General features: G+C 64.7%; 1 protein-coding gene across 7 annotated transcripts; it reads left to right on the top strand.

Annotated features, from left to right (window-relative positions):
• Positions 1-4,007: 4,007 nt before the first annotated feature.
• LOC128148094 (transducin-like enhancer protein 1) lies at positions 4,008-18,059 on the top strand. 7 transcript variants are annotated; one of them, XM_052801551.1, is made up of 22 exons: positions 4,013-4,140; positions 4,696-4,819; positions 5,466-5,614; positions 5,910-5,986; positions 6,311-6,374; positions 6,873-6,917; positions 10,292-10,354; positions 10,574-10,648; positions 11,317-11,512; positions 12,021-12,037; positions 12,419-12,523; positions 12,667-12,711; positions 13,000-13,155; positions 13,483-13,612; positions 13,725-13,909; positions 13,984-14,060; positions 14,431-14,680; positions 15,848-16,095; positions 16,346-16,493; positions 16,576-16,726; positions 17,114-17,190; positions 17,448-18,059. In XM_052801551.1, exons 5-22 carry the CDS (start codon positions 6,372-6,374, stop codon positions 17,553-17,555), a joined length of 2,079 nt encoding a protein of 692 aa, XP_052657511.1. In that variant the 5' UTR covers positions 4,013-4,140; positions 4,696-4,819; positions 5,466-5,614; positions 5,910-5,986; positions 6,311-6,371; the 3' UTR covers positions 17,556-18,059. The 7 variants fall into 7 exon arrangements, 6 of the variants coding, with proteins under 6 accessions (XP_052657507.1, XP_052657506.1, XP_052657511.1 ...); XR_008237182.1 differs by lacking the exon at positions 5,910-5,986 and having other exon boundaries at positions 4,008-4,140; positions 16,350-16,493; XM_052801547.1 differs by lacking the exon at positions 5,910-5,986 and having other exon boundaries at positions 4,009-4,140; positions 10,574-10,615.
• Positions 18,060-18,802: the final 743 nt, after the last annotated feature.

Here is an 18,802-nt window from a genome sequence, read left to right as displayed (position 1 = left end):
TGCTCTTGGCCCTGGCACAGGGGTTGGAGCTGGCTGGGGATGCCCCTCGCCAGAGCAAGCGGCTGGGGCAGCAGGCACTGCCGGGAGCCCTCCCCACCCCATAACCCCGGCCCCGCTAGAGCCGCTCTGGCATGGAGGAGCTGGCAGCCAAGCCTGGAGAAGCAGCCAGAGGGTACGAGCAGCAGTTTGTTTTCCACTGCTTGCCAGGAGCCGTGTGGAGATGCGGCGCTGCCAGGGACGTGCTCTGTGGAAGCGCAGGGCTGCCGAGCGCCAGCCCTGCCGCGGGATGGCTGGCCTTTCCCCACCCGCCCTGGCTCTTGCTCAGGGGAAGGCCTGAGCCGTGCGACAGGGGATGAGGTGCGTATTCCTGGGGTCCTTTCCTTTCCCACTCCCACCATGATGTTCCCACCAAACCGGAGCTGCACTGCGAGGCCACTGGAGGCTGCAGGTCCCTCTCCATTATGGCAGGGATCACCCTGCTGCCAGCATATGTCTGCCTCTCGGAGCTGCTGCATGAGAGCTGGCTGCTGGACAAGAACTGACCCACACGGCACGAGCAGGTCTGGCCCTGCCCTGACTGCTCTGCCTCTGCCCAGGATGAACGGCACGGGCAGCCAGCAGTGATGGATAGTGCTGTCAGAACCCTGGCACCCGCACCCAGGCCAGACTAGAGGGGCTGCCGCTGCCCAGCTGGGAGCAAGAGAGGAGAAGAGACACCGCAGCGGCAGGGCAGGGGGATCTGCTGGCAGCTTCATTGCCTTCCTCACCAGTGCTGCAATGGCGTTAGCCCAACTCTGCCACCATCATGCCCTTGCCTTGGGGAATGGTGCAGCCAGGGGGGACCCCAGTTCCCCCTGTGACAGCTCAGTGCCGCCTTGAGCACATCATCCCCCCAGCACACAGGGGCACAAGCCTGTCCCCAGTCCCACACCCTGGCACACCTGAGGGGTCCCTGAGCATGGCACAGCATGTGGGGTCTGCTGTAGCCAGGGGAGAGGGACTCGAGAGGGCTGAAAAAGGGGCTGCCTGAGAGCGAGGGCACCGGGGTCCTGCTGGGGGCTGCTCGTTGGGGTCTCTCTTCTCTTCTGCTCCTTTGGCCAGCCAGCCCCTCATGCCCTTCTCAGCCCCCTCAGCCCCATGGGGTGAAGCTGGGAAGTGGCAGGGCAGAGGGGACGGGGTTCCCAGGCTGGGGAGGGGACTTGGGGCAGAGATGGTGTGTCGGTCCATCTCTCAACTACTTTTTTTTTGTTATTTTAATATTTTTCCCTTTTACACTCTTGCTGCCTTAACATGACCTTGGCCAAATTATTTCCCCTCCCTTTGAGATTTATGGCCCTTTTCCAGAAATGATCTGTTCTGTCTACGAAAATAGACATGGTGCTGTTATTACATTTTAAAATATAATAAGGGCTGGGAGACCGCTCTTCTGCCGCTCTCCCTCCCCAGCCCCAGCCCCAGCCCCAGCCCCCCCCCCCCCCCATCCACAGAGCACAAACCCCACAGGTCGCTGGTGTGGGGCCAATAGTGGGTGCAGCAAGGGCAGGGGCATGCCCAGCCCTTTCCAGCTCCAGAGAACGGGGGTGTGTGTGTGTGTGTGTGTGTGTATGTCTCCCTCCCTGGCTCCCCTTGGCAGAGCTGGGTAGTGGGAGATCTCCCATCTGAGACCACAACTGCTCTCAGAAAATGCTGGGACTGCTGGAGGACAGATGGGGTGAAATGGGCTGGGCTTCCCAGGGGGGACTGGGGGTGGTCCCCAGCTCTGTAAAGCCAGTAGGACCTGGCTCATGGCTGGAAAACCCTGCTCACAGCCTGAGGGACAGCATAGCCCATCGCTCTGGGACTCCTGAGCCCTCTGGGCACATGCAGGGTGGCCTTTGTGCAGTCATGCTCTCTTTCAGTGGTTTTGTTGAGGTTATTATTATTGTTCTACCAGGGTCTGGAGGCGAGTTGTCATCCCTGAGGACAGCTCTGGTTCCCCCGCTGTGTACCCTGCCAGCAGTGCGTTAGGAACCAGCGTGAGCGGCCACACGCTCTGGTGTGATGGTGATGGAGAGCAGAGGCAAAGCCAAGTTCAAACCCACCTCCCCAGCCCCATCTCAGCCGGAGGGGGGGTCTGGGATCACAGGGGTGTCCCAGAGATGCAAAATGGCTGCAAAATAAACCAAACATGAAAATCAGATGAAACTTGAACGTTTTGGTTGTTGCTTCTCCTCCCCATCACCCTGTTTGTTTCCTGACTTGTGCATGCGTGTGTTTGTGTGTGTGGCTGTCTCTGTGTATACATTTTGGGATAATTTGCTTTCTGTTGGATTTTTCCCCTCCTGTTGCAAAGGCAGAGCCTTGTGCTGTCCCTGCTCTAGGCAATCTGCAGACATGAGCCCTTAAACGCGGTCGCCCTTGGGCGCAGGAAGGCTGTGCAGATGCCACACTCAGGTAATTTAAGGGGTGCATTCAACAGCAAATTTTAACTCTGCAGGATGTCCAGGGCTGATGTCTCTCTGGAAAAACACCATCTGGGCAAAGGAAAAGGGGCTGGGGAAGTGTCTGGGTTTGCTTTGCTTTCTGCTCAGAGGAGTCACTTTGATCATCCTGGAAAGCCTGTGGCTGCGTGCTCTGGTGTCAGGATGGGTCTGTCCCACGGGCCGATGGCATTGCTGCCTTCCCGAAGGGCGACGGGGCCAAGAGGATGGAGCTCTGGTGGGGAGGAAAGGGGCTGGGCCTGTTCGTGGATTAAGGTTAAACAGGAGGAGAGGCCGACCCCTCACAGCTGCTGCTCTTCAAATGTTTTATTTCCTGCTCTGTGTAAGCCCGGATTGACCTGCAGGCAGCAGAAAATGTCGAACAACAAACGATGTCACTGAAAGGAGAAAACCACCAGAAAACCCACGAGAAAAAAACAGTGGGTTGTACGGGCCACAGCCTGCCGGCTGGAAGCACGGGGGGCTCTGGGGAGGAGGGTGGGCAGCACTGGGCGGGGGGCACTGGGGCTGGTGTAGGGCGAGTGGGCTGGCAACGTGGGGGTCCCTTTCCCCAGCTCAAGTATCCGCCCGTGCTCGAGTTTTCCCAAGGGTGACGGGCCTCCCGGACCAGCGTCCCGCGGGGCTGCCGGGGCGGGCGATGGCGGGGAGCGGGGGCCGGGGTGGGTGCTGGCAGACCCTCCTCTGGGCCAGGCGGACGCCGGCCCTTTGCTGGCGGGCGGGGGATGCGTGGGGGTCCCTGAGGGGGAACGGGGGTCCCGGGGCCGGAGGAGAGGGCCGAACCCAGGAGCCCTTCCCGGGCCAGCGCCCTGAGCTCTCGGGGGAGAGGGATGCTGCCGCTCCCCGCCATCACATGCCGCAGGGAATTCTCGGTGAGCGAGACCGGCAGCCCCGGGGGAGGATTCCTGGTTTCGTGTCTTGTCTTTTCTTGATTAAAAAAAAAAAAAAAAGAGTGGGGGGCGGGCAACGACTTCTTGTGTTTAGTGTGTATTAGAAAAAAAGCCCCAAAACCAGAGCGCTGCCTGAGCGGGAAGGGGCGGGGGGCGCAGGGCCTTGGGTGCAAACCCCGCCGCTCCGTTCTGCGGGCGAAGCTGCGGTGCCGGGGGGGGGGGGGGGGGGAGGTCCCCGCCGCAGGGCTGGGAAGGGGCCGTGCCCCGCCGGCCAGGGGACCCGCGCACCGGCAGCGGGGCCGGTCCCGCGGGGGGCGGCCTGGGGGCAGCCCCCGCCGTGGCCGCCCTCTCGGTGCCCCCCCCCCCCCCGGGCCCGCCCGGCACCGCACGGGTTAATCGCCGCTCCCCCGCCCGCGCCGCCTCTTCTTTGGCTGCTCGGCCTTCCCCAGATTGACACCTTCCGCGGCGGCCGGCCCGGCTGGCCAATGGGAAGGCAGCTCCGCGCGCCCCACGTGGGGGCGGGCCGCTCCCGCCGCGTTCTCATTGGCTGGCGGCCGGGGCGATTGCCCGCACGGGCCAGGCCCCACGTGGAGCTGGCGCTGGCGCTCGTTCATTGATCGCGCTCCGCAGAGCGGCTGCCGCGGCGGGCGGGGCGGGCGGGGAGGGGGCGCCGGCTCGGCTCGGCCCGGCTCGGTGCAGCTCGGCTCGGCCCGGCCCGGCCCGCCCCGCCGCAGGGGCGTGCGCCCGGAGCCGGAGCCGGAGCCAGCAGCGCGGTGAGTCCAGTCCCGTCCCGTCCCGCCCCGCCCGCGCCGGTCCGGTCTGGTCCGGTCCGGTCCGGTCCGGTTCGGTCTCTGCCGCGCCGGTCAGGGCCCGCTCCGGGACTCCCGCCGGGCGGGGTCCGGCCCCGCTCGGGGCTGGGGCGGCGGCGAGGCCGGTCCCTCCCCGCGGCCGTACCTGCTGCGGGCGGCGGCGGTGGGGCCATTGTCTGCGCGGCGCCGGGGGGGCGCGGGCCTGGGCCGTGCCCGCGGCGGGGCCGGGGGCGGCGGAGCCCGCGCTGGGGGCGGGGAGCCGGCGGGGGTGGGGTGGGGGGTGTCCTGCGGCGGGCGGGTCCCGCAGCCGCCGGAAGGAGTCCCGGGGCCCCTCGGTCCCCGCGGGGATGCGGAGCGGCTCGGCCGGGGCGCGGGGGTCCCGGCGGCCGGGGGGGAGCTGCGGGAGGGACCGGGCCCCGGGGCTCTGCCCTGCTCCGCTGCGGCTCCCGCAGGGCCCCGCGCCCCGGCCGGCTGCGTGAGTGGGCAGCGCCGGGCCGTGACTCCCCGTCTCTCTCCCAGGGCCTGATCCAGAGCTGGGAAGCATCCCCAGGCCCCCGGCCTGAGCCCGTGGTGGGGCCCGGAGCGGCAAGAGGGATCCTGGGCCTGTCCGGTGCCAAAGATGTTCCCGCAGAACCGGCCCCCGGTGAGCCCGCGGCTCAGCCTCGTCCCCTCTGGGCCACGGGCGAGCACGTGGTGCTGCGGCAGCCGTGCTGGCCTGGCCCTTGGCACGGGCCTGCGCCCCCAAACCCGACTCTGGGCCTGCCTCGCCCCGCGGGGGTGGGACGTGTCGGCCTCGGCCTGCAAAGTTGTGGGGATGGCATGTAACGCGCTCGGGAGCGGTGGTGTGGTGCTTCCCAAACTGATGCTGAGCCCCAGAGCTGCGGGGATTTGGGTTTTCTGACATGCTGGAAGCTGTATCGCAGTTGGGGCGTGACTGTGGGACCGGTGATGAGTGGGCGAGGACAGAGCCTCGGGGCTGGGCGGGAGGGCCGGGGGGGGGGTTGCACGCTCTGCCCGCGCAGGCTTGCACGCTCTGTGCCACCCGTGGTTGTTAATCCTCCTCTTCTGGCTCAGTGGCTGAACCAATGCTGGAAAGGTGGAGAACGATTGCCCTTGGTGCTTGGCTGTAACCAGTTTCCTCTGCAATAACTCTTTCTGCCACCTCCTCCATGTGCTGCTCTCCCAGACGTGCCCATAGCCTCTTCCCCGGGTGCAGGACAACCCCTGGGGGACTCGCGAGCCTCACTGGGCCAGCAGTGGTGACCCAGGGGGTCCCCTCCTCTGCCTAGGCCCATCTCCAGGCACCCTCTGCTGCCTCGGGAGCTGCTGTCGCTGCCAGTGCCATCCCCAGCACCCCTCAGTCCCTCAAGCTGACTTACCCGGAGACCTTGGACCGCATCAAGGAGGAATTCCAGTTCCTGCAGAACCAATACCACAGGTGAGAAGCTGCCAGGGCTCGCGTGCCAGCAAGGCGCTGGGCACTTAACTGGCGCTGGCGAGAGACGGGCTCCCCCTCGGTGCTGGGCATCAGTGTGGGCTGGCGGGAAGTGCCGTCCCATGCTGCTGCGGGCACTGGTCCATCTGGAAGACGGCTGTGCCAAGCACCACCTTGGTAGCTTGAAATGACACTGTTTGAGGGGGAAACTCGGCCTCTTCCTGCCAAAAGCCCCAGGATGAGGATGCTGGCTTCCAGGGCCCGGCTTCTGGGCTGAGCTGGAGCCGTCACTTAGCAGACCTGGAGTCCCTCTGATCCGCCCTGCTGCTGGCCAGGATCACCTCCCCTTCCCCGCACAGTGCTGGGCAGAGCAAGGTTTGAAATGCAGCTCGGCTTTGCAGCTCGCTCCATTTGGGAAGCAGATGCTGGGGAGGGGGTTAAAACTCCATGCAGATTGCTCCCTGATGCCTGGATCCCTTTGCTGTCCATCTCCTCTTTGTCAGCCCCTTCCCACCCTCTTTCAGGTGGTTTTCTTGGCTTCTGCTGGGAGACGGGATTGAATCTGAGAGCAGGAGGCTGAAGCACGCAGTGCGCTGGGAGGGCTTGTGCTCTGTCCAGCCTGGGAGATCTTGCCTGTGGGGGACCAGGGGGTGTCTCCCTCTCCCTCCCTCCCTCTCTTTCTTCTCTTTATTTTTACAGCTTGAAGTTAGAATGTGAAAAGCTGGCAACAGAAAAAACAGAAATCCAGCGTCATTATGTCATGGTTAGTGAGCTCCACCTGAAAGGAGGAGTGCGGTGGGGGGTGTCTCCTCTGAACCATCAAAGGACACGCAGCCCTGGGATGGTTTGGCTTCCCCTCGCGTTTGGGTTGTGCGGCCAGGCCCTGAGACCTAGTTCCTGTGGCAGTTATTGTCTGTTTTTTTCCCCCAAAACGAGCTGTGGTGTTTGAGCAGGGCTTGCTGCCAGAGCGCGTGGTGGCGGGGTGGTGGCGAAGCTGCTCCTGTGCGGGTTGTCTCCTTTCCCGCGGGCAGCGAGCGGGAGCCCCAGGAGGACCGTGTCTGTTTTGTGGGCTGCGGCCATGTGCCAGAGAGACCTCTGCTCCCGGGAGAGTTGCTGGGGACCATGTTCTCCTCCTGGCCTGGCCACAGCATGGGCGTTTGTGGCCAGGCTGACCCTGCACGCCAGCGCCGGAGAGGACTTTCTGGTTTTGAGTCCCCCTGGGCTCCCCAGCCGTGCTGATGCTGCCTTCTCTCCCTCGCAGTACTACGAGATGTCCTACGGCCTGAACATCGAGATGCACAAACAGGTGAGTCTGTGTGGGATGGGAGCGTTGTCCCTGCTCCCCGTCCCTGCCTTGCCATCTGGGCCCGTCAGGGTCATCCCTTCCCACGGAAAGCGTGGGAAGTCGCTCCCTGCCGTAGCCCAGGGAAGGCTGTGCTTGTGGGGGCTGTGCTCCCTTCTGTGTGCTTTGGGAGCTCTGCGCCTCTCTGCGTCATGGCCTTGGCCTGTCTCCTCAGCTCTCCGCACACGCGTGTGCACTCCAGCGTGAGCTGCCATTTGCTCGCTGGGTTCAGGGTGTGCGTTCCTGACTGTGTCGCGATGCGCTTGTTGCGGTGGGAAGAGAGAGCAGCGGTGGAGGACTTGTGCTTGCATGGCTGCTCGCACCACTTGTGAGTGGCCACCTGGGGACCGTCGTGGAGGAGACCGGCTCCCGCGGGGCAAGGGGTGCTGCTGCGTCACGGCCGGGTGATGGGCAGGGTGACGAGCTCTGCCTCGCTATCTTGGCTGCTGTCCAGTGCCAGCTGGCCCTTGGGGGCAGCTCGCCTGGGGGCTGGGGCTGAGGAGCATCCTGAGGTGGGAAGCAGGGGGCTGGGGCGTGGGTGCAGGGTGGGCTCCCCAAGGGCTCGGGGCTGCACATCCCCCCTCGCTGCCTCCCCATCCTCCCTCCCTCCCTCCCTTCCTCCCGCTGCGCCGCGCTCCAGGTCACCAGCTGCTCTGAGACAGAAGGTTTCTTCTCATCTATTTTTAAAGAGGCTGCGGAGGAGCCTGGCGAGGCGTGCTGCAGCCACGGCCTCCTTCCTTCCCGCCCCGCACCCCGCCGCCACCAACTGTTGCGCGGGAGCCGGCTCAGGCGGCCGGCGTGGGGGTGCCGGCCCCCAGTACAGGGCAGGCTGACAGCCGATCTCGCCGGCTTTCCACCCGCCGGGTGGGTGTTTCTGCGGCTCTCCTCGTTTCCCATGTGCACCCTGCCCCGTGCCGCCATCCCCGCTACGCAAAGCCGGCCGAGAAGGAGGCGTGAAGCCGCCCTTGCGAGGGGCGATGCTGAGGGTCTGCCCGGCCCAGCACCCCCTCTGGGTGTGTGCTCCTCTCATCTGGTTGCCTGTTCTCCCCTGGCCCTTGCAGGCTCGTGTTTTCTGCCAGTCCCAGGTGTCGCTGGCTGCCCGCCAGCGAGCTGTCTGCACTTTTAACAAGGGCCCGTAAGTCTGCTCTGACAGCCAGCGGCCATTGTGTGAAAAATGGGAACCGCCTGCGCAGGAGCTGCGGGTTATCACCGCCGTGGGGAGATCGGGTCGCCGTCTCTCCTCCCCTTCCCCCAAATCTGGTGCTGCTTGTGGGCATGGGCAGGGGTCCTGAGCGCTCTCGGCTGCCCCGGGACCCCTGAGGAAGCACTTGCCCCATCACCGCTGGTGAAGGCAGGGTAGTGCCGTGGTGCGGTGCTGCCTCCGTCCCCGCTGTGCCCAGCCCAGCATCCCCCAGAGGCTCCCCAGCCACCCGGCTCCCATGGTGCTGGCATCGGCAGTGCTGGCACCGGCAAGGGCCGAGGCGCAGGGCGGTTTTACCCTGTCTGGGTTTGTTTGGAGGGAAATGGGGCTGGGGGCCGGGGGGCTGGCTGTGATGGTGCAGCTCTCCAGGCAGCCACAGGCTCGGCAGGGGAGGCTCAAGACAGGAATGAGCAGGAGATGTTAATTTTTTATTGTTGTTTTGTTTTTGGCATGGAAGGGGCCTGTAGCTTTTTATAAAACCGCCTCCCCGAATCTGCCTGGCCTTGGACTTGCTCACCGCGAGCCAGAGGGGAGGTGATGGTGCTGGTGGCTGGGGGGGCTGCAAACAGCATGATCATTTTTCATGCTGAGAGCGTTAAAGTGCCAGTAAATTGCACATTAACGAGTGCGAGTGAATTGGAGGCAGCTCTCCCCAAGGAGCTGCTGCCCATCAGTGCATTAGGGAAGAGAATCCATCACTGCCAGCCCCGGGAGACAGCTAAATCCTTCCCAGAACTGCCTGCTGCCAAATCTCCTTGCTCCCCCCGCCTTCCTTTCTTTTCTTTCGCTTTTTTCCTCCCTCGGAAGGGGAAGCGAGGGCGGGTGCTGGATTGTTTCTGCTCTCTGTGGGTCTGGCAAAAACAGGACGGTGGCTGCTCTGAAGGGCAGCATGGGGTGTCACTGGGTCTATGTCCCCCCCACCGGCCTGGCAGCGCTGTGGCCCCTCGTCCTGGCACCGCGGCGCCTGCGCCAGCCGGGCACGGGAGACTTGCCCAAGGTCCTGGTGGGGAGATCTGGGGTCAGCTCCACCCCTGGCTGTTGGGGCCCTTCAGCCTCTGGTCTCCTCCTGGGGCTGACAAGAAGGTCTGTATTCAACCCCCTCCTCTCAGCCCCGTGCTGGCTCCGTAACGTTTTCATCCTCCCCACCGGCATGGGCAGGGAGCTCCTGGAAGCTTGGGACAGCACCTTACCTGGAGCCCCCGTGCCTGGGGCATCCCCCGCCTAAAGGGAGAGCCGCTGATCTCTGCCCCCTCTCTGGTGCTGGGGTGGAGTCCCCGGCTCTGTGCGAGGAAGAGCAGCGTGGGCGTCTCTGCTATTGCCTTGAGCAGTGTCTGCTCTCCTGGCTGTCACCCACTGGTACTCGGGGCAGGGGCCTGACCCCCTAGACCCTGGGGGTTCTACCCAGGGATGTGTCTGTGGGGCCGGCGATGACCCAATGTCTGTGCTTGCCCCCAGCCCGGGATGTGCAGCATGGGGCTGGCGAGGGCCCTGCGCTGGCTGCGGGGTGCGGTGGGAGCGCGGCATGGCAGGCACGATGCCACGGCACACCACTGCTCTGCCTCCCTGTGCCGCTCCCCCGCTCTGCGCTCCTGATTGCCTGTGGCACTCAAGTGTTGCAGAAAAACAGCAGCTGTAAGAGAGCACCTCTCCAGGGCTTCCTGCGGGCCGGGAGAGCGGCAATTAGCAGTCGTGGTGCCGGCAGGAGGCTTGCGCGGAGGGCGGAGGGGAGCCTGCCGAGGCCGGGGCCCTGACCTGCGGGGCTGGGGGCTTGCTTGGCGATGGCCCTTGGTGGCATGGGCCGTGGGGCTCCATGTCCCTGGCAAGGAGGAGGCGGGAGCCGTCCCGGGGGTCTCAGGGTGGGGATGGAGGATGCTGGGCTCATGTTTTTGGAGGGGGTGGCGTTGGGAAGGAGAGCTTTCCTGTTCCCCCCGGGGTGTTTCTGGTCCTTGGTGCTGAGCAGCAGCTCTTGGGGCCAAGCGCTGGCACCCTGTGGCTGCTTGGGTGCGATGGGGAGGGGGCACCTGCCTGCCTGGGGAGCGCCCTTGGCGGGAGGGGTCTCCCGCGGTGCCAGGGCCGCTCAGCGTGGGGGCAGCTCTGCCCCTTGCCCTGACAGGCACTGCCTCTCTTCTGCTGCCAGACGGAGATTGCGAAGCGGCTCAATGTGATCTGCGCCCAGCTCATCCCGTTCCTGTCTCAGGAGGTGGGTGAGCCCTCGGACCCTCACCTCTGACTGGGTGTGCAGAGCTCCTTTGGGACACAGGGAGTGTCCCTGCTGGGGGACTCGGGCCCTGTGCTTTGGGCTGGGCTGGGGGGGCTGGCTTCACCCCATCCCCTGACGAAATGAGACTGCCACAGCCCTGCTCGCCGCAGGAGTCGGCGGGGGCATCGCCTGGTGCTGACGTGCTCTTCTCTCCTGCAGCACCAGCAGCAGGTGGTCCAGGCCGTGGAGCGTGCGAAGCAGGTGACTATGACCGACCTGAACGCGGCGATCGGGGTACGTCAACCCTCTGCCCACCCCTTCCCGCCACCCCCTGGCTGGGGGTGCTGGGCTCCCGCAGGCAATGGTGCCTCCTGTGCTCCCACCGTCCCCTGGGCTGGAGACCTGTCCTGCCCCGAGCACAGGGGGGGTCGGCTGCAGCCCCCTGCCCCTAGTGCCTTCGCCCTCCTGTGGCTGAGTCGGGGGGAGGAGGAGGGCAAGCCGGGCTTGTTTGGGGGGCTGCCAGCAGTGCTCGGGCTGGAGGAGATGCAGCTGCTGCTGTAGCGGTGTCAAAACAGGGTGTGGGGGTGATGGCTGGTGCGTGTCACTGTGTCCCGATGCACTGTGGCCCGGGTGGAGGGTGGGGGTCGCCACTGTTCCCACACCTCAGTTATTCCCGCGAGACCGCAGCAGTACAGTGGTATGGATACACGTAGGGTCTCCCATCTGTCCCAGTAGCTCCTGTCATGAGGTGGGGGGAGGCGGTGGGAGGGACGTGGTGCCCCCGGCAGCTTGGCTGGGGCACCCTGGGAGTGTGCCCTGCCCCTCCTCACCCAGCTCCCCATCCATCCCTTGGCTGACCCAGGGCTGCCGGTGGGGAGGAGCAGCCTCTTCCCTCCCCCCCTACCCGGCGGCCATCCTGATGCGGTTCTTCGGCTCTCCTCTCTCCTCCCGCTCCTCTCCAGCACCAGCTCCAGACCCAGCACCTCTCACACCACGCTCCTCCCATCCCGCTGACCCCCCACCCCTCCGGGATGCAGCCCACCGGCCTCGCTGGCATCAGCAGCGCCTCGGGGCTGCTGGCGCTTTCGGGGGCGCTGGGGGCCCAGGCCCAGCTTCTCGCCAAAGACGACCGAGGAGTCCATGACACCGAGCCTAGGGGTGAGTGTGGGGGGATGGGAGACAGGGGCCGGGGTGGGGGGTCAGGTCTGGTGTGACCCTCCTGGCAGCAGGCAAGCCTGGGAAGGGGTGATGCTGGGCCCCGGGGCTGCGCTTGCTCCCCGTGTCCTTCCCGCTTGGGCACTTCCCCGGGGTGGGTGGGGGCCAGGGCTGGGTGGGGGGCAGCTTGTCTCTGCCTTGGGGCTCCCAGCTGGGCTGGTGGAGTGGGGGGCTTGCCAGCTGCGAGGGGTTTGGGTGGGGAATGTACCCCATTGAGCAGCACCACCTGGGAGGGCAGTGGGGTGGGCTGGGGGGGGGGTCATCCCTGGTGGGGGCCCAGGACCACCCTGCTGCTGTAGCACTGGCCCAGCCCTGCCACGAGCACCCCAGCACCTGCGGGAGGAGCGGGCGGCTTGAGCGGGCGGCTTTCCTGGGGGGCTCTCGGCGGTGGCACAGTGTGTCCCTCCTTCCCTCCTCCTGCTGCTGTGCCTCTGCGTTGCCACGGCGACAGAGCGAGACCCCGGCCCCGTAAGTGCCTTTTCCTTCTCTTGCACCGTTTCCCTCCAGCTGCGCAGGCTCCGGCCGGGACCCTGGGAGCGGGCAGCCGTGCGGGGGACAGATCCCGCTGCCCGGCCGAGGCCCCACTGCCGGCACAGCCGTGTGGGTGGGTGCTCTCCCCCTGGGGACCCCTTCCCTGTGTCACGTGGGCAAACCGCACCGTTCCCCCAAGCAGCGTCCCCCCTCGTTGCTCCTTCGGCAGGAGCTGAAGCCCGAACTGGTGGCACGGGGGGGGCTGCACTGGGGCCCTCGGTGCCCCTAGAGCCAGCCGCAGCCCTGCGTTGGTGCTGCCCGTCCTGGGGGCTGGGCAGAGCAGCTCGCAGCCCCTAACGCTGTGTCCCCCTACCCCAGAGCTCCCTGGCGCTGCCCAATGGGGAGCGGGCACGAGCCATCTCCGAGTACCTGAGCAGCAGCAAAAAGAGGAAGGTGGAGGAGAAGGACTTCGTTACAGACTACGTGAGTCCAGGGCTGGGGGGCTCGGGGCATCCCCATCCCCTCTTGCACTGCAATGTGTGGAGCTGCCTGCGCCTCCGGCACCTCCCAGGCAGGAGCGAGGGCAGCCTCAGCCCCTTTGGCTCCAACTGTCCTCTGTGTTTCAGGGCAGCGATGCAGACAAAAGTGAAGACAACTTGGTGGTGGATGAGGTGAGTGCACCGGCATGCCGGGCACTGGGAAGGGGCTGGGGTTGGTGTACGCTGCCCGTCCCTCTGCCTGAGTCGGGGGCTAACAGGCTGTTACAGGAGGAGGCAGGCAGCATGGGGAGGTGGCAGTGGGACCTGAGTCGTGCTCACTGGCCCTCAATGATGGCAGCAATGAGCCCCAGGATCCAGGGTCCCAGCCTGTCCCTCTCTGGAGCCACCGGCTCACCATGGCCTGGGACGTCCTTGCACTCCTGCCTGCTCTGCTGCCTGCTGATTTCCCTCCCCCTCCAGGACCCCTCTTCCCCGCACAGCGTCCATTCCTACTCGTCCCGGGAGAATGGGGTGGAGAAGGTCCCACTGGGCAGGAAGGAGGCCATACCGCTCAGCCCGACCTCCATGGCCTCCTCGAGCAGCACGTCCCCGTCTCGGAGCAAGGATGCACCCACGGTACGTGAGTAGCGTGGGGCAGCTGGGGCGCTTCGCTCGGGGGTTGTGCTCGCGTCCCTGCTGCCCGGGCTCGGCTGGCAGAGCTGCTGGACGTGGGTCTGCCTGCCTCCAAACCCATGGGGTGAAGGCAATGCTGGGGGGACAGGGAGGGCTCCTGTTCCATTAGATCCCCTCTCATGTCCCATCCCCCAGACCCTGCAGCGCTGGCTGGGCTGGGCTGTCATCAGGGGTGAGGAACATGGACCAGCTCGCTCAGGGGGGACCTGAGGAGACCCCCTGGCAGGGCGGTAGCGCGGCTGTCAGACCTCCCCGCTCTGTTCCTGGCAGGTGGAGAAGGTAGGGACACCTAGCCTGAAGTCCAGCACACCCACCTCCCAGGGTGACACCGTGGCCCCGGGCTCCAGCGGCGCCCAGCAGTTTCGCCCCGCCGCCGCCAAGGCCCCCATGGACCCACTGGGTGAGCTTGGCCCTGCCGGGGCCCGGGCAGGTGGCTCTGAGCGCTGGTCCCCTGGTCCCCCGCGAGGATGGACCCTGGGCCCCGTCTCTTCACGCTGCCTCTCCCCCCGCAGCCCTGGGCCTGAGGAATCCGCTGGGAGTGCAGAGCCCCTACTCGGCTGCCTTTGGCATGGCCCACCCCGCAGTTAACGGGGACATGGCCGGGACTGGTGCCTACGCCAGCCTCCACCTCATGTCCCCGCAGCTCAACGGGGCTGCGGCCGCCGTGGGAGCCGGCAGCTACGGGCGCTCCCCCCTGGTGCGTGAGCCTCTTCCCTGCAGGGCTGAGGGGGCCGTGGGGCGCGAGCTGCTCTCACCTGCTGTCCCCTCCAGGTGGGCTACGACCCGCACCCCCACATGCGCGTCCCAGGGCTGGCAGCCGGCATGCAAGTGGGGACTTCGGGGAAACCGTAAGTGGGGCCGCGCTGGGCTGGGGGGGCAGCCGGCATGCAAGTGGGGACTTCGGGGAAACCGTAAGTGGGGCCGCGCTGGGCTGGGGGCTGTATGGGGGGCAGGGGACGAGGTGTCCTGCAGGGCTTAAGCTGGGGGGTGCAGGCAGGCCAGGGCCAGCAGGGATGGGGAGCACAGCCCGGGGGGGGCACCCGTTTCTGGGCAGCGGCAGGCTATCGTGTGCCCGGCCAGGCTTCACTGGGCACCACTCTGCTCGTGGCTCTGATTCCAAACCGTGCTGCCTGTGTCAGGCACGCTGTGTCCGACGTAGTGCCGGCTGCTCTCCGTGCAGGATCCTCGGCTGGTTCTTACTGCTCTGTCCCCTTCCAGCGCCTACTCCTTCCACGTCAGCGCCGACGGGCAGATGCAGCCGGTGCCTTTCCCACCCGACGCCCTCATCGGCTCCGGCATCCCCCGCCACGCTCGGCAGCTTCACACCCTGACCCACGGCGAGGTGGTCTGCGCCGTCACCATCAGCAACTCCACGCGACACGTCTACACCGGGGGCAAGGGCTGTGTGAAGGTGTGGGATGTGGGGCAGCCAGGCACCAAGACAGCCGTGGCTCAGCTGGACTGTTTGGTAAGGAGGAGCGTGCCGCCACTCTGGCGCAGCTTTTTTCCCCGTTTCCCTGCACTGTGCCACAGTGCTGTGGTGCAGAGGGGGTCTGGGGTCTCCATTGCGGATCTTGGGGATGCAGGGGGCCTCTGAAAGCGACAGTGTGCACTGAGGAGAGTCTCCATGTGCATTTCTAAGTGGGGGCAGTGGGGGGCTGCTGGGGAGGGATGGTGGCTCTGTGCTGCCAGTGTGCTCTCCTCTGCCACCCCATCTGTTCTGAGCATCCCAAGCTGTTGGGGGGCTTTTACACCCCCACGCCTTGGCGCTGCTTTGTTTGACAGCACCTACCCTAAGACAAGCCTTTGCCAGTGTCAACCCCTCCTGGCCAGATACTTCATACAGGCCAGAATTGCATGGGCTTGAAGCAGCACTCGGATTCAGCTCTGTCCTTTCTGCTTTTGCTTGTGTGAGCCTGGCTGGAGGGAGAACTCCTGTTTCTTTTAAAAATAAATGAAATGGACTGTCAGACCACAGCAACTCACCAGAGCCAAGCTGGAGGCACAGCCATCACCTGAGAGTATTTTTAACTTGTTTTCTTTGAGGTTTATTTTAAACGGGCTGCTGGAACTGGGAGTCCCTGTGCCTGCTTTGAACAGCCCAAACCCAAGTCCTCCCCTCGACTTGCTTGGGGCCTGGGCAGCCTGACAAATATTCCTGGATGGTGCTGACCTTGAAGATACAGATGCACAAACAAGGAAATGACTGAGTCATGATAATTTCAAGCTGCATCAGAAGTTTGGGAGCAGGGAAAAATGGTGTTCTAGTGCTCGGAGCCATGGGCTGTTTCAGCCTTGTTGGAGCTGCCTCCCTGGCTGCCCTTCGTCTCCTCCAGGACCAGCCGTGTCTGTCAGGCAGCTGCTGGCAGGGATGCTGTGGGTTGAGGGTGTCCCTGAGGCCGTTCATAGTGCAGTAACAAACTGAGGGGCTCCTATGGGGGCTGGCTGGGGCGACCGCTCTGGGCATGGGACGGGGTGGGCTGCACAGCCACCCCTGCCCCAGCCCTGCTCTCCCAATGCTGCTGCTCCTACCCTCAGTACAAGCTGCTGGCCCTAGGCTGACCAGGCAGTCTGGGATGGGTGCAGAAGGGCTGGAGGGGAAGGGGTTAATGGGGTCCTCCCTCCTGCACCCTAGAACCGCGACAACTACATCCGCTCCTGCAAGCTGCTGCCTGACGGCCGGAGCCTTATCGTGGGGGGGGAGGCCAGCACCCTCTCCATCTGGGACCTGGCAGCCCCAACGCCCCGCATCAAGGCCGAGCTCACCTCCTCTGCCCCCGCCTGCTATGCCCTGGCCATCAGCCCCGACGCCAAAGTCTGCTTCTCCTGCTGCAGTGATGGCAACATCGTGGTGTGGGACCTGCAGAACCAGACCCTGGTCAGGTGAGCCTGGGGCAGGGGGAGCGTGGGCAGGGCTGCTCGGGGCTCGTCAGGCCAGGGACCGCTCGGTCCCCTCCAGGGCCTCCCCTCCTGGCGGTCTAACCCTGGCCATAGGACAGTCCCTGTCCTTGCAGCAGGGGTCTGCTCCTCACTGCTGGGTGCTGCTCTGGCCCACGCTTTACACTGCAGGTGCTGGTGGCGCTGGCAGCCCTGACAGCCGTGCTCTCACCCTCTCTGTCCCCCTCTTTCCCAGGCAGTTTCAAGGCCACACAGATGGTGCCAGCTGCATCGACATCTCTAATGATGGTACCAAGCTGTGGACAGGGGGTCTGGACAACACGGTACGGTGCTGGGACCTGCGGGAAGGGCGTCAGCTGCAGCAGCATGACTTCAGCTCCCAGGTAGGGACTGGGGCCGACCGGGAGCACCATGGGGCTAGCTGGGACCTGCTGGGCCACTGCCTGAGCCTGTCTCTCTCCCTAGATCTTCTCCCTGGGGTACTGCCCAACAGGAGAGTGGCTGGCAGTGGGCATGGAGAGCAGCAACGTGGAGATCCTGCATGTCACCAAACCAGACAAGTACCAGCTGCACCTCCATGAGAGCTGCGTCCTCTCCCTCAAATTCGCCTCCTGCGGTAGGCACGCCTATACCAGCCCGCTGCCTCTGGAACCTTGTGGATGCAGTCTCCTCTCCTAGCCGTGTGTCTCGGAGCTTTTTGCACTGGGGGCAAGCACTGGGTCCAGTAGCCAGCCCAGTCCTGTGTGGATGCTAGTGGTATCCTTCAGCGAAGGGGCGTCTGTCCCTCCTGGAGCAACACCCATGGCTGCACTCAGCTCTGTTGTCACAGGACTCCCCTTTGTGTTCCTTAAAACAGTGCCTTGGCTAACGAGTGCCAGAGGCGTTGCTTTCTTGTCCCCACCTTGTGTTACACAACCTGGGCACAATTTGCTGCAGGAATACAGCTGGTGGGCCTGGTTTGGTGACATGATGCTCCTCTTTGTCCCTTCTGTCCCTCCCACAGGGAAGTGGTTCGTGAGCACGGGGAAGGACAACCTGCTGAACGCCTGGCGGACACCCTATGGAGCCAGCATCTTCCAGGTGTGGGGCATACGTAGCCTTTGTGATCAGGGGTGGGGGGGGAGATGTTCCTCTGGGTGAGGTTGCCCAGAGCTGGGATGGCCCAGTACAACCCAGCTGTAAATGTATCTCAGCAATAATGAGCCCCGTAAACAAATTCGTCCCTGCAGCCCCCCCCCACCCCCGGCACAGCTCGGGGCCCCAGGTCCCAAGGGGTGGGACTGGGACCTTGCTCTGGGGCTGCTTCTTGTGCTTACCCCCTGCCCTCCTCTCTCCAGTCAAAGGAAACCTCCTCCGTCCTCAGCTGCGATGTCTCCACAGATGACCAGTTCATCGTGACTGGCTCAGGGGACAAGAAAGCTACGGTTTACGAGGTCATTTACTGAGAGCGAGAGAGGTGCCAACTGCAGGGAGGGCCCACACAACGTGGACAGGCACGTGTCCATGTGGACAGATGGGTGGACTCTACCTGCCCTGCTGCTGACTTCCCAAAGAATGTGCAGCCTGTGGCCAGGGCATCCAAGCCGGAGGAGAGCGGCGAGGGGTGGAGGTGGCCCTGGGACCACGGCCAGGCGTCATGCTGGGCTGGGACGTGGTGGCTGCTGCTCGCAGTGAATTTCCTGGGGACTTTCTCCTTGTTTTGTTCTTTATTTGTTGGTTTGTTTCTAAATCTGGACTGTGGGCGTTGAGGGGGGAGGGTCTGGCGTTGTTAAGGTTTTTTGTTCGGGCTTTTTGAGGTTTTTTTGGTTCTAACTTTTTGCTGTGGGGTTTGTTTTTTTTTTCTGTTAAGTCTCTGGGTTAGGCTGAGGAAGATGGGCTCTGTCCTCATCTACCTCTGTGCCTCCTAGGCATTTAATATGTATTTAATAATAAAATCAAACAAAAACGCACCGCTGGGCCTCGTCCTGGGCAGTAGCCTTGGTGCTCCGTGGCCGTGGGCTGGAGCCAGCTGAGGATGGGTGAGACCAGGGCCAGTGGGGCAGTGGCATCATCCCCTTTGGCCGCCACAGCTCACCGCTCCTTTCCCTTTCCTGCATCGGGGCAGGGTTGTTGCTGCTCTCTGCAGCAGGCAGGGCTGCAGGGCCTGGCAGCAGGACTGTGCTGCCAGCACTCTCCTCGCTCAGCCCTGCATTGGTCCCGCGCATGGTGGAGAGCATCCCGGGGCCGGAGCGCTGCTGACCACGAGGGTCAGGATGTATGGCGGCGGCTGCTGTGCGGTGCTGTCCCTCGAGCAGTCTGTGTCTCTGTGGGGTGTGGGGCAGAAGCCGGTGCTGGAGGAAGCGGTTTTTGAAGGAAATGAGATGTGAGCAGTCGGCACTGGCTTATCGGTCTGGCTTCCTGCCAGAGCTGCCGTGGGGGAAGCAGGGCTGTTGCCGAGAGCCTTGGAGCACAGCCCGCCAGCAGCGGCCACGGCGAGAGCTGGCAGGGAAGCAGGGTGCTGCCGGCTGCGGTGTGGCTGCTGCGATGCACTCCTGCCCCGAGCCGCAGCTCACCGCATCCAGCCCTGAGCCAGGGCTGCTGTGGCAGGCGAGCAGGAGCAGCTCTGCCATGGTAGGAAAGGCCGCTCCGGTGCTGCTGGCCACGGGAGGGCAGGGGCCTGTCCTGGACCCCCCCAGCTACACTTCACAGCTCA

Source organism: Harpia harpyja, chromosome 11, assembly GCF_026419915.1.
Source record: "Harpia harpyja isolate bHarHar1 chromosome 11, bHarHar1 primary haplotype, whole genome shotgun sequence".
NCBI classification, from domain to species: domain Eukaryota; kingdom Metazoa; phylum Chordata; class Aves; order Accipitriformes; family Accipitridae; genus Harpia; species Harpia harpyja.
The sequence above is the reverse complement of the archived record's forward strand: the minus strand, read 5'-3'. Positions and strand labels throughout refer to the sequence as shown.